This window comes from Leishmania infantum, chromosome 15, assembly GCF_000002875.2.
Source record: "Leishmania infantum JPCM5 genome chromosome 15".
NCBI classification, from domain to species: Eukaryota; Euglenozoa; class Kinetoplastea; order Trypanosomatida; family Trypanosomatidae; genus Leishmania; species Leishmania infantum.
Genome location: NC_009399.2, coordinates 550,605 through 572,398, shown reverse-complemented (window position 1 = coordinate 572,398; position 21,794 = coordinate 550,605). Strand labels below are relative to the sequence as shown.

At 61.6% G+C, this 21,794-nt stretch overlaps 9 protein-coding genes across 9 annotated transcripts; all 9 read left to right on the top strand.

The window, feature by feature from the left end:
• Positions 1-590: 590 nt before the first annotated feature.
• LINJ_15_1490 (putative glutaminyl-tRNA synthetase) lies at positions 591-2,303 on the top strand (the record flags this gene model as incomplete). The annotated part of the gene is made up of 1 exon (XM_001464435.1): positions 591-2,303. The coding sequence occupies one exon, from the start codon at positions 591-593 to the stop codon at positions 2,301-2,303; it is 1,713 nt and encodes a 570-aa protein (XP_001464472.1).
• Positions 2,304-3,571: 1,268 nt separating this feature from the next.
• Positions 3,572-3,859, top strand: LINJ_15_1480 (conserved hypothetical protein; the record flags this gene model as incomplete). The annotated part of the gene is made up of 1 exon (XM_001464434.1): positions 3,572-3,859. One exon carries the CDS (start codon positions 3,572-3,574, stop codon positions 3,857-3,859), a length of 288 nt encoding a protein of 95 aa, XP_001464471.1.
• Positions 3,860-5,864: 2,005 nt separating this feature from the next.
• LINJ_15_1470 (putative mismatch repair protein MSH3) lies at positions 5,865-8,891 on the top strand (the record flags this gene model as incomplete). The annotated part of the gene is made up of 1 exon (XM_003392333.1): positions 5,865-8,891. One exon carries the CDS (start codon positions 5,865-5,867, stop codon positions 8,889-8,891), a length of 3,027 nt encoding a protein of 1,008 aa, XP_003392381.1.
• Positions 8,892-9,823: 932 nt separating this feature from the next.
• On the top strand, positions 9,824-11,260 carry LINJ_15_1460 (conserved hypothetical protein; the record flags this gene model as incomplete). The annotated part of the gene is made up of 1 exon (XM_001464433.1): positions 9,824-11,260. The coding sequence occupies one exon, from the start codon at positions 9,824-9,826 to the stop codon at positions 11,258-11,260; it is 1,437 nt and encodes a 478-aa protein (XP_001464470.1).
• A 784-nt stretch (positions 11,261-12,044) lies between these two features.
• Positions 12,045-12,932, top strand: LINJ_15_1450 (conserved hypothetical protein; the record flags this gene model as incomplete). Its single annotated transcript, XM_001464432.1, has 1 exon — positions 12,045-12,932. One exon carries the CDS (start codon positions 12,045-12,047, stop codon positions 12,930-12,932), a length of 888 nt encoding a protein of 295 aa, XP_001464469.1.
• A 603-nt stretch (positions 12,933-13,535) lies between these two features.
• Positions 13,536-14,435, top strand: LINJ_15_1440 (conserved hypothetical protein; the record flags this gene model as incomplete). The annotated part of the gene is made up of 1 exon (XM_001464431.1): positions 13,536-14,435. One exon carries the CDS (start codon positions 13,536-13,538, stop codon positions 14,433-14,435), a length of 900 nt encoding a protein of 299 aa, XP_001464468.1.
• A 943-nt stretch (positions 14,436-15,378) lies between these two features.
• On the top strand, positions 15,379-16,716 carry LINJ_15_1430 (putative nucleolar RNA binding protein; the record flags this gene model as incomplete). Its single annotated transcript, XM_001464430.1, has 1 exon — positions 15,379-16,716. The coding sequence occupies one exon, from the start codon at positions 15,379-15,381 to the stop codon at positions 16,714-16,716; it is 1,338 nt and encodes a 445-aa protein (XP_001464467.1).
• A 1,559-nt stretch (positions 16,717-18,275) lies between these two features.
• LINJ_15_1420 (conserved hypothetical protein) lies at positions 18,276-19,493 on the top strand (the record flags this gene model as incomplete). Its single annotated transcript, XM_001464429.1, has 1 exon — positions 18,276-19,493. One exon carries the CDS (start codon positions 18,276-18,278, stop codon positions 19,491-19,493), a length of 1,218 nt encoding a protein of 405 aa, XP_001464466.1.
• Positions 19,494-20,535: 1,042 nt separating this feature from the next.
• On the top strand, positions 20,536-21,753 carry LINJ_15_1410 (actin-related protein 3, putative arp3; the record flags this gene model as incomplete). Its single annotated transcript, XM_001464428.1, has 1 exon — positions 20,536-21,753. The coding sequence occupies one exon, from the start codon at positions 20,536-20,538 to the stop codon at positions 21,751-21,753; it is 1,218 nt and encodes a 405-aa protein (XP_001464465.1).
• Positions 21,754-21,794: the final 41 nt, after the last annotated feature.

The following is a 21,794-nucleotide window of genomic DNA, read 5'->3' as shown; positions in this document are numbered from 1 at the left end:
CTTTCTGTTTGTGGTCATGGTGTTCGTGTGCCGCCGAACGCTTCGACAACGTCTTCGATGAATGGGGGGGGGGTGATCATCCAACCTCATGCGCAACCACGGCGCTAAAACAGAAGAACCACAATCAAACCTTCGTGATGTTAGTTGCCAGCAGTGCAGGCCCCTCCCCCTTCTCCCCATGCACAGCAGCAAGGAAAGGTGACGGTGAGGCGGTCAGTGTAGGCGCTCTTCTTTCCCCTGCGCGTGTGGTGTAGTGCGAAGTTCGCCAGCGGAAGATGGCGTGTGCCACCGCAATGCCAAGGACTGTCGTGACTTACACGTGTTGCCTCTCCTTCTACTCTTCCCCCCGTACACGTCCGCCCGCGCCCTTTACTTGCTTACTTCTCGCACGCGTGCCCGTCTCTCTCTCGCTCTGTTTTTCGTTCCGACATTGCACGCTGACAAGCATGCACGACGCCGGGCCATCCGTTGCACCGCACGTATCGCTGCTGGAGCACACGCGCCCATCACCACGTACACAGAGTAACCCCCCCCCCCCTGCGACACTTACGAAAACAACGTTCCGCCTATTCCGCCCGCGCTTGGCAAAGATGGCGGGACCGGCAGCTGCAGAAGTGAAAGAAATGGAGACGAAGCGCGACCTGTCGATCCTGCAGAACGGCCGTCCCGTCCCGGGGTGCCGGAACACGCGCGAGCTGCTCGAGGCGCACGAGAAGGTCACCGGCGGGAAGCCGTACTTCCGCTTCCCCCCGGAGCCGAATGGCTTCCTGCACATTGGCCATGCCAAGAGCATGAACCTCAACTTCGGCAGCGCACGTGCGCACGGTGGCAAGTGCTACCTGCGCTACGACGATACGAACCCTGAGTCGGAGGATCAGGTCTACATTGACGCTATCATGGAGATGGTGGACTGGATGGGGTGGAAACCGGACTGGGTCACCTTCTCCTCCGACTACTTCGACCAGCTGCACACCTTCGCCGTGCAGCTCATCAAGGATGGGAAGGCCTACGTCGATCACAGCACGCCAGACGAGCTGAAGCAGCAGCGGGAGCAGCGCGAGGACAGCCCATGGCGCAACCGCAGCGTCGAGGAGAATCTGCTCCTCTTCAAGCACATGCGCCAGGGCCGCTACGCCGAGGGCGAGGCGACGCTTCGCGTGAAGGCCGATATGAAGAGCGACAACCCGAACATGCGCGACTTCATTGCGTACCGCGTCAAGTACGTCGAGCACCCGCACATCAAGGACAAGTGGTGCATCTACCCAAGCTACGACTTCACCCACTGCCTCATTGACTCGCTCGAGGACATCGACTACAGCCTGTGCACGCTGGAGTTCGAGACGCGCCGCGAGAGCTACTTCTGGCTGCTGAACGAGCTCAACCTGTGGCGTCCGTACGTGTGGGAGTTCAGCCGCCTCAACGTGACGGGCTCGCTGCTCTCGAAACGCAAGATCAACGTGCTGGTGCGCAAGGGCATTGTCCGCGGGTTTGACGACCCCCGCCTGCTCACCCTTGCTGGCATGCGTCGCCGCGGGTACACTCCGGCCGCCATTAACCGCTTCTGCGAGCTGGTTGGTATCACCCGCTCCATGAATGTAATTCAGATCAGCATGCTGGAGAACACCCTGCGCGAGGACCTCGACGAGCGCTGCGAGCGCCGGCTGATGGTGATTGACCCAATCAAGGTGGTGGTGGACAACTGGAAGGGGGAGCGGATCTTCGAGTGCCCGAACCACCCGCGCAAGCCTGAGCTCGGTAGCCGCGCCTTGACATTTACGGACACCTTCTACGTCGACCGCAGTGACTTCCACACAGACGACGACAACAGCAAGTTCTACGGACTCGCTCCTGGCCCACGCGTGGTGGGCCTCAAGTACTCAGGCAACGTTGTGTGCAAGAGCTTCGAGGTGGACGCCAAGGGACAGCCGATGGTGATTCATGTAGACATCGACTTCGAGCGTAAAGACAAGCCGAAGACAAATATCTCCTGGGTGAGCGCGACGGCATGTACGCCGGTGGAGGTGCGCTTGTACAACGCGCTTCTCAAGGACGACCGTGCCGCCATCGATCCCGAGTTTCTCAAGTTCATCGACGAGAAGAGCGAGGTGGTGTCGCACGGGTACGCGGAGAAGGGCGTCGAGAACTTCAAGCACTTCGAGTCGGTCCAGGCGGAACGCTTCGGGTACTTTGTCGTCGACCCTGATACGACGGCCGACCACCTCGTCATGAACCGAGTGCTGGGCCTGCGCGAGGACAAAAGCAAGGCCACCGTTGCCGAGCCGGTGCCTGCGAAGAGGAAGTAGCAGCAGCGGCACCGACGCAGCAGGAAACACGGGCAGAGGGCGGTCCCGCCTCTCTTCTTCGTCAGCTTTTTTTTTCGCGCGCTGTTGTTGCAGAAAGGCGGCGGAGGCGGCTCAGAGGACAGGGAGGAGGGCAGCGCACGCAGTGGCGGTGCTCTGGTCTGCAGCGCTGCACGGCAATAGCAGGTGTGACACACACACACACACACAATCGGGTGTATGCAAGGCGGCGGCTCATCTCCATCGTACCAGCTGTCCCCCCCCCTCACCACCACCTCCCTACCGCCTCTTCCAAGATATGTGCCTCTCCTTCTTGTGCTGCGGCTCGCACCGCCATCATCGCCATATCGCTCTCTCTCCTTCTTGCCTGCGCTCATCTTTCCGGCTCACCAGCAAGACGAGCGTGACTGCGGTGTGACACGATTTGACCACGCTCGGCAGGGGAGAAGGAGCTGAAAACTGGAAAGGCAAGCATCTGCGATCTAAGTGGGGAGGGGGAACGGTCGTACTGTTCGCATGTGTGCGTATGTGTGTGTTGGATCTTTTCCTTTTCCGTAGCCTGCTGCTAGCATTGGCCCGTCAACGCCACGCATGCCACCACGACTGGCCCACCCATTCTAATCGCACATCGCTCAAGCACACATGCTCATGCCCTTGACCGGGAACGGAGGAGATCAAGGCTAACAGATCAGCGAAGAGAGATAAGAGACGCAGTCAGTGCCGATGCGCAAGCGAAGAAGATGTGCCGGCTAACTCTACGTTGACGTTGTTGTATGCGACGCTGCGAGCAACCAATGTATAACGTAAACCACGAAGCGGGCAGTCCGCGGTTGCGCTACACGTCCAAAATGCCCCCTCTCATGTGCCGTACGTCGGCGTGTCCAGCCTCTGCCGCCGTTGCGTTCTTGCTCTTGTCCACAAATGTAGAGCACCTCTACCGCGCGAAGCCGCACCTAACGGAGAAAGCAATGAAGACCCTGAGGGCATACCATATACCCTCTGTGCACACGTCTCTCCACCTCTTCTCCACTTTTCTTCATCTTCCTCGTCGTGCGGCTGCCGTTGTTACCGCGGGATGGGCGTTGCAGCATCGACCCATAAATGCGCTGCTCTTCTTAGTTTTCACTCTGAAGACATTCCCCTCCTCAACACCCCCCCCTCCGCCCCACACGCACTCCGTTGTCCTCTCTCTCTCTCGCCTGCACAGAGTCCTCTCCGGGCAAAAAAACAGAAAAAAAAACACCAGCAGCAAGCGCGGCGTCTTCACGCAGATGCCATCGACGCCGCTGGACAGTGCACAGCCCGCCGATAGCTGTGGTGAGCCGACGCAAACGCTCACTAGTGCGAAGCAGACGCACTCTCTGGACCGATTTTCACCTGTGCACGACACGCCGTGCGAGCACGTCCAGCCCAACACCGTGGCGCGCGTGAGCGACGAGCTGCTCGAAATGCTTGCCGAGGACCGTCGCATCAATCTCAAGCACCACTTGGTAGTGGATAAGTTGTTCAAGGCGTACCTGCTAGAAAAGAAGAACTTCGCCAACGTGATGCGAACCTAAAGGGGAGATGTGCGTCCATCGCGCATGCGATGAAAGTAGGCGGATGGAGTGGTGACGTGGCAGGGGAAGAGGGCCGGTCGCGATACCATCTGCTGCTGACCCTCCCCTCGCTCTCGCGCGAACTCGTTTGCACCGGTGCACTGCCTTCTTGAAGGTTCTTGGTACCCTTTCCCGTGCTCATGTATCTCGCCGATTCTTACTGTCGTTAGTATCTTCGTGCGGAAGTGAGCGCACATGTTTTCATCATCTGCAGTCTAACGCTCCCTTTCGTGACCTTCTTTTCCGCGGCGAATGGCTTCCCTCTTCTCCGGGCCCGCTCGATGGTGGTGAAAGGGCGTCTTTTACATGGGAGTGCCGACGGTCAACTCTCCTGCTTACCTCCGCACCTCCTCCGCTCTCCGTCCTGCGCCAGCAAGTGGGCGTGCACCGGTCCCTGCGGAGGTTTTTCCTTTATTGGTTTCCTTTTCGCGCGCGTGTGTGTGTGGATCCTTTTCGCTCGCCTTCCGCGGGGCTCATACGCGTGCGGCAAGATCCGAGGGTGCGAGGGACGGACGACGGAGGCGCTTTTCTTACATTCCCTTGCCCACTGCGAGCGATAACTGCACTTCGATCGTCAGTGCGCCTTCTGGGTCCCTCCTCCCTCGTCGCTGCCGCTATCCGTGCCCTCACAGTAAGTCCCGCGACACCCCACCCCTTCATGTATCCACCCGGTGAGACAGGAAAGTGGAAGGAAAGGTGTTTCCTCACTCCCGTCCTGTGCACAAGCGCAAGCGCATGCGGGTATGTCTGCTCTTGTATGGAGGACGCACTCTGCTCCGACCGGTGTGGCCCTCTCGGTGCAAGCGGCACGACCGCGCACAGACCACCCCGGAAGTCGGGTCGATGGAGACGAGTATGCCGACTCGCTCAATGGCCCCAGTTTAAAGCGTTCTCTCCCCCCTCTCTCACGGTGGCGAAGGAAAGGGAGGACTCATCTAGTGACATGAGTGCCAGCGCGCCGCTGGTGCGCTCGCAGCTCCACCCTCCGTCTTCCTTGTTTCCCAGAGCGCATCCGACGCCTGTCCTTCCGATTCTTCTTCTCCATCTGAATTTCCCGTCTTTGCCTGGACGCGTGTTCGCTTATTGTGAGTCGGTGCCACCACACTCGTCGTTTGGCCGCCACGGCTGCCGCCACGCCACCTCCTGTCGTTCACCTCCGCTAACTACGCCGTTGGCCGTCGAACCTCTTTTCCTGCGTGAATGTGTACCCCCTGCTTCTCTATGTCCCTGCGTATATGCATATATGTATATATTTATAGGCTTGGATACATGCATATATATATATATATCGGTGTGTGCATGTCGGTGCACATATAAACGGATGCGTGCCTGCGCGTGCGTGTGTCGAAAACGGCAAGGGAAGGGGGGGCAGATGAGACGTCTTTTATGCGTGGATGCGTCTGTACTTCACCTTTGCCGCTCCGCCACCTGCCTGTCCCCACCCCTCCCCCTCCCTCCCTCGCTTAGCTCTGCGTTTGCATCCCCCACGCCTTGGCCAACACCAGGCAGATCGACGGACTAGCAGTGGCCCCATCATTGAGCTGCCACGCCCTCGGTAACGGATACATCCATGCTCTACCTCTTCCCCTTCTCGACCCGCTCTCGTGGGCTGCCCTTTTCCACCGCTCCACCATGTCCCTCTCCCTGACTCTCGCACACCAGCCCCGCCCTCTCACACACGCGTGCGGACATCGCGCTCACAAAGAGTGAACTGCACACACACACACACTTCTCGGCTCCCAGCAGCGCACTGGGACTTTGCCGGCGTTGGGGGACGCAAGAGCAAGGAAAGAAAAGCGAAGAGGACGGGGCCAAGACACGCAGCTTGTCTCTGTCTTTCCCACCTTCACCATCGCCCTTGAGCTTCCCTGCGCCTTTCTATACCCCTCCCCCACCGCCGCTTCTGGCTCACAGTCAGACACTGGCACCTGCGAGGGCACTTTGTGTGCTTCACGAAGAAAGACCGATGAGCAAACGTGGACGGCAGAATGATCAGGAAGACGTCGCGCACGCCATCGAGGTTTTATGCTGTCGATCAGCTGTAAAAGGGGAGACCGAGGGCGTTAGCCTGACCCCCCTCGAGCAACAGGTAGTGGCACTGAAAGAATCCATCTCGCCGCATGTGATCTTGATGGTCGCTTGCGGTTATCGTGTAAAATTCTACGGCTCCGACAGCCGCGCTGTCAGCCGCCGCGTCGGCATCATGTGTATTCCAGGGCAACCCTTCGAGTACAGCAGTTTCCCGTACACCCGCGTGGACCTCTACGTGCACCGGCTTGTGGCTATGGGGTACCACGTCGGCTTTGCTGATCAGGAGTCGGCGGCTATGCGGGCAGCGGACGGGCTCAAGAGCGGCCTCTTCACCCGCAGTGTGTCGCAGCTGTATAGCCGCGGTACCCTCCTCCCCACGGAACGCGTCACTAACGGCGGTGGCAACGGCTGCGGCCCCGGGGATGCCTCCAAAGTCCCAGCAGAGGAGAGCTGCGCCGGAGCGGGAGAAGCCGAGGAGGGGGATGGCACCGGCTTCAGCTGGCCACCACCGCACGCGCCTCCTTCGTCAGACGCAGGCGCGTCAGAGCTCTTCCTGTGTTTCATAGATGCCGGCTGCTGCGGTGGTACGCGCGGCACCAACGACGCTGACGACGCACCCACAGCAGCGCGGCCGCCGCTCTCGGTGGTGCTGGTGAGCTTCGTGACGCAGCGGTGCCTGCGCTTCGACGTTCGAGGCGCTCTCGAGCTGGAGGATGTCACGCAGCGGTACGACATCGCCGAGGTGATTGTGCTGGCGGCAGAGTCCCCATCGAGAGCGCGCGGCGGCCGCGACGTGCCGCTTCAACGCACGACAGCATGCTTTTTGAAGGCTCTGCCGGAGGTGTACGCCACGGCTCTGCGCCAGGGGCTGCCACTCAACTTCGGACCGACGGCGAACGGGGAGGAGGATGGCAAGAACGTCAGCGTCTCTGGCTACGTCTATGCCGCAGGGCAGAGCATCGACGCTGCCATTGAGGCGTATCTGAAGCCGTACAGGCTGGACCAGGTGTACCGGTCGCTGTGCGCGCGCGGAAGCTCAACTGAAGAGGCGCTCCGCGAAAACGAAGAAGGAGCGGCAGCGGCGGCACCTCCAGCGCACGACGGCGCGAGCACAGACGCGCGGCTCCGCTGCCTACACCTACCCGGTCCGACGCTGCGCGCGTTGGACGTTTTTCACAGCAGTGTAGGACTCCGCGGCTCCTTGGTCGGGCTGCTCGACCACAGCGTCACACCGTGTGGGTCACGGTGTCTACGCCGGTGGCTTGCTGCACCTCTGTGCGAGCGCGCCTCCATTGTCGCCCGGCAGGAAGTACTCGCCTACCTCATGGCCTGCAAAGACGACGGCCAAATCGAGGATCTCCTTCACGAGTGCGCGCGCCAGGGGGATGTTGAAGCCGTCGTGAGCAAGCTGTATGCTGAGCGCTGCCAGGTTGTAGAGTTCGTGCGCCTGCTGCGCATGGTAAGAAGTGTTTCAGTGCTCGCAGCGCAGCTGTGCGACAGGGAGGGCGATGCTGGCCTCAGCAGCAGCCGACCGCCGCCTCTTCTTACTCAGCTGCTGGCGAGTGTACATGGCCCTGCGGTGGCGCGACTGCTCGAGAGGCATGCTGCATTGCTACGCACCACCGCGACGACACCGCTAGAGTACTTCACGGAGGGCGGTCGCGCCGTGCCGGACGCGTTGCTGCCGCATCTGAAGGCCAGGCAGAAGGCGGAGGCTGCCCTGCAGGCGGAGCTGGAGGCAGCGCGAAAGGTGCTAGGCTTGCCGGGGCTCGAGTATCGCGCCATCTGCGGAACTCCCTTTCTACTCGACGTGCCGGCCTGCAAGTGCGCGCGCGTGCCGTCGGACTGGGTGGTGCAGACACGCACGAAGACGAATGTGCGATACCACACGCCGATTATCACAGAGCAGCACATTGCCCTGACGGCGGCGACGGAGCGGCTGTCGCTGGCGGCCACCGCGGCTTGGTGGCAGCACCAACGTGACACCGTCGCTGACGTAGAAGTGATGCGGGTGCTGACGGGCGTAGTGGAGGCCATCGCATCACTGGACGCTCTCCGCTCCCTGGCGTTGGTGTCCCAGCAGCCGGGTTACGTAATGCCAGCGCTCGTGGCGCTACCAGAGTGTGCGCGGCAGTCTTCTACGTCGGCGTCGTCGCCCGTGGTGCTCACCATTCGGCAGGGCCGCCACCCCATCCTCGATCGGCTTCTCCCTCACGGCTACGTCAGCTGCGATGTGCAGCTGCGCGCAGGCGGGGCGTGGCTGCTGACGGGGCCAAACATGGGCGGCAAGTCTGCTCTCATGCGCATGGTGGGTACGTTCGTCGTGCTGGCGCAAATAGGCTGCGGCGTGCCGGCCGACGCAGCGGAGCTGCCGGTGTTCGAGGGCATATATTGCCGCATGGGCGCTAGCGACTCCATCCTCGAAGGGGCCTCCACCTTTCTCTCTGAGATGGACGAGACAAGTCGCATCCTGCGCGCCCCACAGCTGCCCCATTCGCTCGTTCTGATGGACGAGCTGGGGCGCGGCACAAGCAGCTTCGACGGTGCTGCCGTTGCCGCCGCGACGCTGGAGTACTTGCTAGACCGTCGAGCCACTACCGTGTTCGTGACGCACTACTGCTATCTGTGCGATCCCTACGTGGCGCAGAGGATCACCGGCAGCGGCGAAAATGAAGAGAGGCGGATGGACGCCGACGAAGCTCGCGACGTGACGTGCTACTACATGGGCTTCAAGGAGTCAGGCCCAAACCCACTCGTTGGCCATGGCATGAAGCCGCCGTTGGTCTTCACCTACAAGCCGTGCCGCGGCGTCACGCCGTCCAGCTTTGGTGTAGCCATCGGCCGCGAAGCGGGTCTGCCATCTGGGGTGACGGACACCGCCAGCCGCCTAAGCGCCGAGGCGGAGCAGCAGCATCGCGTGAAACAGGACCTCTACGAGGTGCGTCGTTTTCTGTCTTCGTGATACGATCCGAAGTGCACGAGGGGGCTCTCGCTGCTTCTTGACGGTCCCACCTCTCTGTGATGGCAAATATTGGGCAGGGACTTCACTCGTATCGGTGAGCAGCCCCCTTCTCCCTTTTCTCCCCCCTCACACATGCACTTGAAGGGCTGGCCAGGAGGCTGTCGTGACAATGGCGGGTCGACTTCCGCGTCATTCCTTCGCTTGCTGCGCTGGCCAAGGGCCCTCGCGGCGCTCTCGCTCCTCTGTTCATCCCTCCCTTTCTCCCAAGCTGGCAAGCGCGACCTTCGCCGCCGCTTGCACCTTCTCACATGGAGCTGCAGTGTGTGCGCGCTGTGCTGCTATGGTGGTGGTGGTGGTGGCGATAGAGTCCTTGTTAATGCACGGCGCGGCCTTGACATGACCGCAACACGCAGTGGAAGTGCGTCCGATACGCCGCCCGTCCGCCGTGAAACCCTCATGGACAGCTGAAATACAAGGCACGCCGATGCCTGCGTTTCGCTGCGCCGCGTCGGTGCCCTGCACCGACAGAGAGGTGTGTGGCGAAGGGAAGAGATGTTTCGACGTTGTGCGCGGTATCGCGTAAGCCGTCTGCAGGCCAGTGCGGCACCGCTCGCCCACCAACCCGTCGTGCCGAGTTAGGCCGCTGTGCTGCACAGGCGCCCATGACGATGGTGCCCATTGCTATGATACGTCACCTTCGCCTCTTTCTGTCACTCTCCCTATCTTCCGCTCGCTTTCCTCGCTCTGGTGGAGGGCACGAAGTGCTCTCTGCTTCAGGGTCGAATATACACCGATACACTCGCATACGGCTTCGCTTACACGCACGGACACAGGCGCCTGCGTGCGGCGCACCTCTCGGTGCACCCGTCGCTGTATCCTTTTACTGCTCTTTTCACCTTTTGAGTCGCTCCGGCAGCCATTGCGAGGTCGCCATGGTGGGTCGTACATCAGTTGTGGCCTATGTGGTCTCCTCTTTCCTCGCGTGCTCCTTGTTCTTGGCTGACTACGCCAACACGTACCGTGAGTTCTACCCAGCGATGGTCGCCTTGGCAAACTCGTCCTCTTTCCGGTTGCTCATCGTCAACACCGCCATCGCCTTTACCGTGGTGCTGTGGATGGTGCTGCAGTGGTGCTTCTTTGGGCAGCTGAACGCGTCGGAGGAGACGGCGCTGCTCACGTCCTTCACGCTCTACACGGTGGAGTGCGTCGTGGTGCCGCTGTACATGGACCAGCCGATCATAAGCGCCGCAAGCTTCTTCTTCCTTTTCACGCTCGCGTGGCGCGTGCTGCACAAGCTCGCGTCGGAGCGCGTCACGACGCTGTCGACGGTGCAGATGACGTGGATTTCCGCGACGCGCATGCCGGCGTACCTGTGCTTTGCGATCATCTGCGACGTTGGGCTGCTGACGTGGATGATTAAGACACGGCCGGAGTTGAACGAGGAGAAGGCGTCGATGCACTACTCCATGATTCTCATCTACATGCTGCTGCTGAGCTCATCGCTGCGCAGCACGGTGCACTTCGCCAGTCTGTTCGTCCTTCGTGGCCAGCACACACTTCTTCCTTTTGTGGCGGACGCCGTCACGAGCATTGCAGAGTCGCTGCTGTTCGTCAGCGTTTACGCGTACATTTTTTACAAGGCGGCGCTGCCGCTGCTGCTCTTGCGCGGGTTCGTGGGGCACGTGCTGCGAATCTTCGAGAAGACATCCGGGCTGGCCGAGTTCCTCGTCTTGGCCCGGCGGGTGCGGAACAGCATGCCTGACGCCACCGCCGAGGATCTGGCGCGCGACGTGCGGTGTACGATTTGCTACGAGGACATGGTGCCTGGTGGTGGTACGAAGCGGCTACCATGCGGTCACTGCTACCACATCGACTGCCTCGAGCGGTGGCTGGAAGGCCACTCAACGTGTCCGTACTGCAGGGCAAACATCATGCAGATGCGCGGCGGCGACGGCTCGGCGGTTCCACCTACCGCGGAGGCCGAGCCGGCGCCAGCGGGCGTGGTAGAAGGCGCGGCGGTACCTGAGGCTCAGGAGGGAACCCCCGCTCACCAGCAGCCGACCGACACCTCCGACGACATGGAGGCCGAGATTCGCGAGGCGTACGAACGGTACAGGCAGCAGCTGTGCCCTCCGCCGCCAGCGGCGAGTAGCGCTGCCGCCACAGGTAGCCACCCCGTTGCCACGGGTGCAGGCAGCGGCAGTCCGCATCGCACGACGCCGCCTCCCTCAGACGGGATGACGACCCCGCAGACGGCTGATCAGCTGAAGATGAAGGCGTACCAAGAGTACCACAAGCGCCTGCGAGAGGCGGAGAGGGAACTGCAAGTCGCTCTGCAGCTCGCCGAGGAGGCGGGCTACCCGCCGTGATGGAGCGAGACGGTCTCTCTCTCTGCTGAATGGAGCGAGTCGCCGAGGCTGCACTCCCTCCCTTCCTCCTGGGGTCGGACATGCGTAAGGCGATGCCGTTGTGGTACACACGAGCAGAGACAGATGCGAAAATGGGAAGGGGGCAGTAAGGGCGCACGGATGCACGGCCGCGCTCTCTCAAACCCTTTTCAACGACTCTCTTGTCGACTGTGTTTGCGTGTGTGTGTGTGTGTGTGCGTGCTCCTGCCATGGGGGGAGGGGAGGGGTCCGTTGGGCTATCAAAGTGAACGGAAGCAAGAAAGGCAAGTACAGTGCCCTCAAGGTGACTGAACAGGGCGTCGCCACGCCCACGAGAGGTGGGAGGCGCGTCTCTGTGTGCGTGTGTGTGTGTGTGTGTGTGGGTGGGGTGAGTGTGTGTGGCGGAGCACGGAGATTTGTGCAGAGGAAGCGGAGGGAGCCGTGTGCACACACACACACACACACACACACACGCAAACTTACACTCACATCACAGAAAGCGCGAGAGTCTTAGTGATGACGCGCTTCTACGTGACGGCGAAAGCCCTCACATGTCCTGATCGCTCCTATCTCTGTGGTAGGCTCGCGCATCGGTACAAACACGTAGTGGGGCTTGCGTGTGTGTGTGCGCGCATGTAAGTCTGGCGTCCTATTTACCGCATCGCTTGTTCCGCACCCGTCTTTTTTTTTTCTCTCGTTCTCTCTCTGCGATGACTAATACTCTGCATACACACGCACCGAAAGGTACGAGGAGCCGGTCGCCATCATGCTGTCCACCTCTCAGGCTCTCCTTGCCTCGTTGCGGTACCGCAGACCGTACTGGATGCTCTTCCTCAAGGGCGCCGACAACTGGAAGATCTACACTGTTATCCAGCAGCCAGACCACCAGCGTACGGAGATGTTGTACCAGGCGTGGCTAGGCGGCCTCGACAGACCCTATGTGCGGCCGAAGTGCATGGCGCATCAGCCGGTGTGGCTCAGCAAGAAGCGCCACCTCCTCCAGAAGGCTCGCCTCGAGGGCCCCGAGACGTCCATGGAAAAGTACGTACTGGAGTGGTACAAAAAGTTCCACTCCTTCCAAGGGACGGATCGGCCCACCGCAGAAGACCTGCACACTGCCTTCGACCTCGTGGAGCGCCCGCTTGACCTCAGCTACGCCTGTCAGCTGCTGAACCAGTGCAGAAACCACTACTATATTCGCCTCAGCGATGACTCCTTCGAGATCTTCCTTGAGGCGTGCCTGCGGGTGGATCGGAGGGACTGCGCCAACTATGCCCTCGAGCATGCGGATGAGCTCGGTTTCTGGAACGTGAGCGACAACTGCCGGCGCTACTTGGCCGGAGAGCAGACGTGGTATAAGAGATCGCCGGTGGACCTCCTCTACTACCCCCTCGAAGAGAACGCGGAGCGCAACGCCGCCGTTACGTCTGGCGCCGTGGCCTCTGCGGCGGCCGCCTCTGATAAGGTCACGGGGGATGATAAGGTGGAAGGAGGGCCGCGGACCAGCGCGACTACTTCGGCGACTGTGGCTTCCGCGGAAAGCGAGGGCGAGGCGGAGGCCACCGATGACGAGATCGCGCGTCTGCAGGCGGAGCTGGAGGCACTGGAGAGGGAGATGGGGGCAGAGGGGGTGGACGGAACTGACAAGGGCTGAGGTGCCGCGACAGTCGAGCAGTGCGCCGCCATCGAAGGCGTTTGTGCGTGTCGCTGTCCATCGTGTGTGTGTGTGTGTGTGTGTGTACGATGGTGTGGTTCGCTCTCTGCCTCCTTACACTCTAAGCGCCCTCACCCGTAACATGAAGCAAACAATAGTCAGAGAAGAAGGCCTGCCCGTGCACGCAGCGGAGGCCACCCTCGTACGCACACCGCGCCTCAGCCGCGTCGGCGTGCCCCGCGCGGGGCACGGAGGGGATGATGGCCCACGTACAGGCGCGCCCCCGTTCCGTGAACGTCCTCCTCAAACGCACGCGCACACATACATGCAAAGCCCGCACTAATCTCCCACCCAGCGCCAAACCCGCACTCTCCGCCTCGCACCACATCGCTTGATGTCATCGCCTCTAATTATCCTCTTGCTTGCCCACATTGACCGTATCCGCTTCGCGTCTGCTGTTTTGTTTTTGGAAGGTGTTACACCGCCGTTGCAGCTGCACTATCTTCTAACCCTTCCCTAGGGCTGCCCTGCACGCCTGCGGCCTCGTTATCGTCTCCGTCCTTCACCCCCCCCCTCCTGCCTGCCTCTCTCCCCTTCTTCTTGATGGACGCAGAGGTGGTCGCGTGGTGCGACTACATCGTGCCTGATGTGTTCGCTGATGTCCTCACGGTAATTGGAGACCGCACCGGCATGAGCTGGGGCGTCATGCCCGCTCACCAGTACTGGTTTCAGCCTCCCAAGCTGCACGTGGTGCTCAGTGCGGTGGCGCTGCTGTTCTGCACAGTGCTGCACCGCCAGTCTCGCGGCTTCCGGTCAGCAGCCATCGCGCGGCTCGGCACAGCTGGAGTGGGCCGCTCACTGAAATGCCCGATCAACAGACTGATTGCGTACACATTGATGGCGTGCTTGGCGGTGCAGGGCCTTACCAAGGCATCGCGGCCGAAGCCCTTTGTGCAACTGGGGTGGCTTCTCATGCCCTGCCACATATTCACTGGGATGTGGATCTACATTTTCATGAGCGATAGGCCGCACCAATACGGGAGCGGCTGCTACCTCGCCTCGCTGTTGGTGGACTGGGTCTGGAGCCCGCTTGGGGCACTGGTGCAGCCGGACTGGGACGATCATCAGTACCTCTGGGAGGGCTACATCTTTTTCCTGCATCATGTTCTGCTGCTCCTGCTGCCGCTGTACTTCGTCGCCCGCTACGACACGCTCGGGCTCGACTGGGCGCACCTGTACCACCTCACTTGGGTCCCGACGTTCGTCAACTTCGCCTTTCTAGCCCCTTGCGGGCTTCTGCTTGGCCTGAACGTGAACTACCAGCTCGCCCCGCCGCGTCTGAGCAGCAGCGCACCCGCTGTGCTGAAGACTGCGCTCTACCGCCCGGCACTTATGCCGGTGTTTGTGGGGCTGTCTATCGTTGCCAACATCGCCGTCCGCATGCTCGGCAAGGTCATCGGCAAACTCTTCACCTCGGCTCGGAAACTCACGAAGCTTGAGTAAGGTGGGCGAGCGCCGCCGAGTAACCTCTATCGTTGGAGGAGGTGGGCAGCAAACGTTGCCGTTCGACCTGATGCTGCTGCTGCTGCTCGCCTCACCGCGGTGGTGACCAGGGGGCGCGGTGCGCAGGCACGTCGGCACACCCGTTCCCAGGACACACACGTACATTTGTTCCGCTCTCCGCAAACTCCAGTTTTACCAGAGCACGCGCACATGGTCGATGCGCTCCCCTTTTCCTTCGCCTAACCCTCCCCCACCCCTCCTCGAACAACATTTCGATCCGCTGCGGTCACGATCACACATAAGCGAACCGAAAACGAATAAAACTAGCAGCACCGAAGAGAGAGAGAGAGCAGCAGCAGCGGGGGCAGATGCGCACACATATGCGTGGATGACCGGCTGCGTGTTGGTGCCGGGCGACATTGGGAAGAGGGTTAGAACGAGAAAGCACTGGCAAGACGCCTCCCCATCTCTCCCCCACCCCCACGTCACCCTCTCCCTCTGAGCACAAGCGTAGGTAGGCACATTGTTGTCCTTCACACCCGTAGGGCCTGCCTCCCACCCTCCTCCATCATGCTCAGAGCCCATCATCTTCCACTTCGGTTTCATCCACCACCGACGTCCTCCCTTCTCTCTACCGGCCCACCTGCTCCGCCCCGCCCCCCCCACTCTCCTCATCGACCAACGGTGCGCGGCTTCTTGATTCGCCGTACTCGGCAGATCCGCTGCTGCGCTCTCTACAGCAGTGACACCCGCCCTCCTTTCGTGTGTGTGTGTGTGTGTGTGTGTGTGCATCACCTGTTTCTCGTCACTGGTGCCGTTGTGCATTTTTTTGGGGGCGCCCGTCTCTCACTCTCTCCCTCCCTCTTCGTCGAATCATTCGCATCTGATCCCCCCGTCCGACCTCACGCCAGCCACCACCACCCCCTGTGACTAGCGAAAGCCGATGGTGTACGCACTGCTGGAGCTGCCCGCTGGCGTGGCGCTGTTCAAAGTGGACGGCGAGAGGCGTAAGCTGAAGGCGCTGCTGCATTTCAAGAGCACCGCCGATGCGCTCGAGACGACGGCGCAGCTCGTGAACGGTGAGCTGTCGAAGCCGGTGCGCAAGTTCCTGAAGAAGAACTACCTGGAGAAGGAGGTGTCCGAGGAGCTGGCGGTGGCCGATGCGAAGCTGGCCAAGGCTATCAAGGAGAAACTCGCCATCCCGTGTGTGTCCGGCGAAGACACGCTCCCAACCTTCCGTGCGCTTAAGCAGAACATCGACAGCCTCCTCGAGGACGTCTCGGCGGAGCAGCTGAACCAGACGGCGCTCGGTCTGGCACACAACCTCAACCGGTACAAGCTGAAATTCTCCCCTGATAAGGTGGATATGATGGTTGTGCAGGCGGTGTCGCTCCTCGAGGACCTTGACAAGGAGATCAACAAGTACGCCATGCGCGCGCGCGAGTGGTACGGCTGGCACTTCCCCGAGCTGGGCAAGACCGTGAATGACAACGTGGCTTACTGCAAGATCGTCCTGGCCATGAAGACGCGCTTCAACGCCCGCGATACGGACTTCTCCGACTTTCTCGAGGAGGAGACGGAGCAGAGAGTGAAGGAGGCGGCGATGGTGTCAATGGGCACGGAGATTGCGGAGGAGGACATCGAGAACATCTCGCGGCTGTGCAACGAGGTCGTCGCGGCCTCGAAGTACCGCGAGCAGCTCTCCACCTACCTCTCCTCCCGCATGCAGACCATCGCGCCGAACCTGACAACGATGGTGGGGGAACAGATTGGTGCCCGACTCATCCAGAAAGCCGGCTCGCTACTGACGCTTGCCAAGTACCCCTCCTCGACGGTGCAGATCCTCGGCGCTGAGAAGGCCCTCTTCCGTGCCTTGAAGCAGCGCCAGGCCACCCCCAAGTACGGCATTCTCTACAACGCCTCCGTGGTGGCCAAGGCGGCCCCGGCGCAGAAGGGCACCATGTCCCGTGTACTCGCTGCGAAGGCGTCGCTGAGCGCCCGCATCGACTCTTTCGGCGAGGGCGACAACACGCCTGCCCTAGAGTACCGCAGCAAGGTGGAGAACCGCCTCAAGGCTTTTGAGGAGGGCATCACGTATGGCAAGAGTGGCAACGCCCGCGGCGCCGGCGCCGGCTTGGAGCAGCGCGGTAGCTATGGCGACAGCCAAGGCAACGGCTTCAAGCGCCCGCGCATGAACACTAGCGGCTTCAACAGCGACCGCGGCGGTCGCGGCGGCGGCGGCGGCTTCAAGCGCTCGCGCCCAGAAAACGGTGGCTACTAGAGGTGAGGAAGTGAAAGGAGAGCGAAAAGCATTGCTGCGCATGCAACGCGAGGGAAGGTGTTTTAGCAGGTGGAAGGCTGAGGGGAGGGGGACGGGCCACGAATGTGCCCCGCAGATGTTCGCCTCCGGGATGGTGGCAGCGGGTTTGTGATCGTCCTCAATTGTCCGGCCGCATCTCTGCCTCCTGTCTCCCCTCTGCCCTTGCTGTGTGCGCAGACATGCGCGTGCATGAGCAGTGCGTGTGCGCGTGTGTGTGTGGGGGTGGGATGGCTGATGTTTTGCTCGTCTCCTCGCCCTCGACTGTCGTGCTCGTTGATGTTCTCTCTGATTCTGCGCTTCCGTCGCTGCAATCAGTCCCCGCCTCTGTGCGTGTCTATGCGTGTGTGTGTGTGTGTGTGTGAAGGACAGCGGTTGTGGTCGGTGCTCGTTGTGTCTCATGAAGACGGTTGCTGGTGCTCTCTCTTCGAATTTCTTTTTTTTTTGGCTTGGGTGTGTCGCTCTCTCCCTCGCACGTGTTCGCTGTTTGATAAAGGTTTGATGACGATGATGGCAATGATGGCGACGGCGGCAGTCGCCCCTCCCCACGAGCATCGCCCTCCCCTTGTGTTCTTCCTTCTTCTCTTGTTAAACTCCGCGATAACTTGGTAACACCTTTTTGTGCCTTCATCGTGTTGTTCGGCGGCTGATGCGCCGTGTGCATGTGCGTGTGTGTGCGCCGAGGACCAAAGTCCACCCTACCCTCGCAGGTGCACAGCTGCCTTTCCCGCGCACCTGCGCACATCACACACGTACACCGGCGCATCCACCATGTTGCCGAAACGACTCTCGTAACTTCCCTCCGTGAAAGCAACGCACAGGTAAAAAGGCAGCCCGTATACATAAACCCACGTACCCACTCAAGAGGAGGATCAGCGGGACCGGGCAGATGTGTGAAGGGCGGCGGCGCTTTTGACGCACACGCACTGGCGCACTCTCTCCTTCTCCCACCTACAGGCTCTTGTGTGAAGGCTACATGCTAGCGCCTCACGCACTTGATGTAACTATGAGCGTCAAGAGCAGAGGGGAGGGGTGGGACCGAAACTCACGACGACTCACGAGGCAGCAGCTGAGCGAGCTGGGGTGAGGAGCTGTGAGACCTACATAGGGCAGACGGCTCACATGCACATTTGTGCGTGCAAGTCCGCGCACGTTGTAAATCTTCGCTGAGAGAAGCGTGCAGGGCGAGCACCTGCTTCCACCTTGCAGACGAAGACGGCTCTCGAGATACACGGACGCACATCGCCGCAGATACTCGGTGGTGCCTCCCCTCCACCCGTTACTCCGCATGCTCTGTCACGGCTTCATCTCTCTCCCCTTCGTTCTCGCCCTCAACGTGCATCAGCGCGTTATTCACGTCATTGGTGCTGCTACTGCATCCACAGCGGTGGTCGTTCTATCTCTCGATCGCTCGCTCATGCAGATTGCGGGCGCTCGCATGCGTACTTCCACCACACTTAAGTGCATGCGCGCACACACACAGAAGGTTTGGTGCCGCGCACGTTGTTTCAGTACACGCTGGCATGTTCTGTGGTAGTCGGCGGGTCTACCGAGCCGCTCTCTTCCACGGCGCGTCGTTGCCGCGCAAGTACATCTCGCTAGGAGGATGGTGCGGCCCAGCGTTGATGTTGGGGAAGCTCGGCCTGCGCACGGAGGCCTACCCGTTCGATTTCAGTCGCGTCACCCTTGATGGACTGATGCACTTCATCCGGAACGGCTTTGCGGAGGGCTTCTACCCGCCTGGGCCGCCGCCGTACCGACCCGAGTGTGTGGGGCCGTGGGTGCTCTTCCGCGGACAGCACACGGCCTTTGCGCACTTCGACCTCAACGACCCACACGTGCAGGCCCACTTCCAAGTAAAGATGCGCCGCTTCGACGCGGTGCTGGACTCCCCGGAGAGGCCCGTCACGTTTTTCCGCACCGTCACGGCGCGCTATCCTCAAGAGGAGTTGGCGCTCGCCCTCGATCTGGAGGAAGCCGTGGCGCGCCGCAACCCTTCCCTCGACTTCCGTATTGTCTTCATGGTGCACGACCAAGGGCTGCGCGCCAACGCGGTGCAGCTGGCCCCGCTCTCGCCGCGGGTAACTCTCTGGACGCTGCAGTACCGCGGCTTGCCTGGCGACACGCTCTTTGACCGCACACACACCGCCTACCGCACCGTCATGATGCACAGCGTCGCGGAAAGCAACTGGCCTGCCGTCAACGTAGGCGCTGCCACTCCGCCACCAGCGACGGTGGCGTCCGCAGAAGCACGGGATTTCGAAAGCGGGGCGCTCCGCTGTGATGGCGCCATTCGGACCGACGACGTCCCCCTTGCCGATCTCACCGTGGCGCGCTTCCCATGGCGTGGCCACGACAACTTGGCCTTGATCAACGGTGTCGCCAGCGTCGGCGGCACGTGCGCTGGCATCGGCAGCACAAAGATGCTCGAAGACACCTCTGCCGCGCCGCAGGTGGAGGGGCGAGTGCGACGAAAGTGTCGTTACTGCGGCGACGCGACCTATCACGCGGCAGGGCGGCCCTTCCGAACTGAGCGCCCTTTCACCGACGAGGAGGATCAGCTCGTGCTCATCCACCTCTACCAGATCCTCACGGGCGGGGACAAGGTAGCTGCGGTGGAGAAACTCGCACATGAGATGCAGCGCGGCACGTACGAGGTGATTTGCCGTATCCAGCACTTGACGAACTCCAGCACGAAGCTCATGGATTCCATTGACCCCGCCAGCCCATCCGACTCGTAGGGCCTTCCAACCCCCTTCACGGGCGGTGCAGGTATTGTGTGCGTGCGCCGATGGATGTCATCCCGCACATCACTCATGTGCGATGGCGCCTTTCCTTTCGGTGCCGGTCGCAGTAAACCGGCGCGTGCAAGTATGTGTCCGCGTAGGTGTACGAGCGCGCCGAGACACGCTTGCGCTCTGCGCTGCAGCATGTCTATTTCTCTGCCATGCAACATGAGGTCGAACCCCACTCTTGCACCGGGCCCTGTCACAGGCCCCTATCGCCTGGTGCGAAGCAGCTGCAGAGACACACGTGACAGCAGTGCACCAACTCGGTCATCTGAGGGCTCGGCCTCCGCCTCAAACTCTAGCTGCCACCCACCCGCCCTCACAGGTCGCCCCGCAGCCGCTCACGTTGTGCCGGTCGCCACACGGTGCGATCCCATCGCGATGGCACAGGCTCCCCAACAGTAGCAGGACGGTGTGAGGGCCGGGGGTGGGATGCGTTTGAGTCACGCCAACACTCTCTGCCCATCACATGAATCGTGCGTGTGCGCTGTCGCAGGTTGCTCCGGTGCAACGCCATCCGGCACCTGACGGCCGCCATCCGCAGCGCCATCTTACTCTGACCTCCCTACGTTGTAGGTGCTTGACCCTGTCACCAGGAGAAGCGGTCCCGCACTGGCAGGGATATAGGAGGGAGAGGAGGGGGCGCTGCTGGGCTTCCTCCCCAGAGACAGAGTTGGGGTGCACGGATGACCCCCCCCCCCGGGAGCGCCACGCGCTGCCGGGTGCCCCCACCCCACCCCGTCTCACCATGGCGTAGACACTCTAGGCTGGTGTCTAAAAAGGCTTGATATGGGGCACTCCTGCGTGTCGATGTGTAGCTACGCCAACCACACCCTCTGCTCCCTCTGTTTCTCCATCATTGTGGGCCTCTTCGCCGGTACTGACGCCTCCGCCCAGTGGGGCACACGCGACACGGGGATGCGGCAGCCTACCTTCGCTCTCCCCGCCATCATCACTAGCATCAAAGACTTTGTGTGAGATAAGAGGAGAGGTAATGGCGTGCAGCTCCTGCGCCGCTTCGGTGGTGGTGTGCGACATCGGCACGAGCACCACTCGTCTCGGCTACGCTGGCAACGCTGAGCCAACGTTTGCGTTGCCCACCGTATGTGCGTGGCGGGACCGCATGTCCGCTGAAACGTTCGCAGTTGGGGACGCAGCTGCCACGATGGTGGGGCCCGGAGTGCAGCGGCGCAGACCGCTAGAGCACGGGCTGGTGGTGGACTGGGATGTGATGGAGGAGTACTGGCGCCACCTCTTCAACCGCTACGCCTGCGTCGAGCCGCAAGATGTCGGTGTGCTGCTGACCGAGGCGGCCGTCACCCCGTACGAGCAGCGAGAGATGACAGCGGAGATTATGTTCGAGAGTTTCGGGGTGCCGCGACTGTGCATCGGCTCGCAGGCGCTCTTCGTGCTCAGCAGCGTTGGCGACGGGTGCGACACAGCTGTGGTGGTGGAGAGCGGCGCTGGCGTAACGCAGGTGGTGCCCATTGTGGCGGGTTACGCCGTGGCCGGCGCGGCGCGTCGTTTTCCTGTGGCGGGCCGGGACATCACGCAGTATGTTCTGAAGAGCCTGCGGGAGCACGAGCGGGGTATCGAGGCTGAGCAAGCGCTAGAGGTGGCGGAGCGGGTGAAAACGCGCTACGGCTACACGGCAGATGACATCGCGCGCGAGCTTGCGCGGGCGGAATCGAGCTTGCCTTCCTACGTGATCCATCACACGGAGCTACACTCGCGCACTGGGGCCCCATACTCTATCGACGTGGGCTACGAGAGATTCCTCGCACCGGAGACGATGTTTCAGCCTGATTTGCTCGCTGCACCGTCGGCTCTCACCGCCTCCGCGTGCGGCGGCCTACCCGCCGTGATCGACTCTGTTGTGTGGTCCTGCCCGATGGACGGCAGGCGGCCGCTGTACGCGAATGTCATCGTCTCTGGCGGCAACACGCGTTTCGCTCACTTTGCGAAGCGCCTGTATCACGGGCTGCAGCGTGCCTTGGATGAGCGTTCCGTCGGCGTCGGGCCCGCCCCGGGCAGCACTCTGGGCCGACAAGTCAAGTACGAGGTGAACGTGCGCGATCATTCACAGGCAACGCATGCCGTGTGGAGAGGGGCCAGCGCCTTCGCCGCCAGCCCAGAGTATGCGACGGCAGCCGTCGCGCGAGAGGCGTACATGGAGTGTGGCGCCTCCGTGATGCGCCAGCACCGCGTCTAGCGCAGCGGAGCACTCAGGCGGACGGGGACCTATGCATGCGC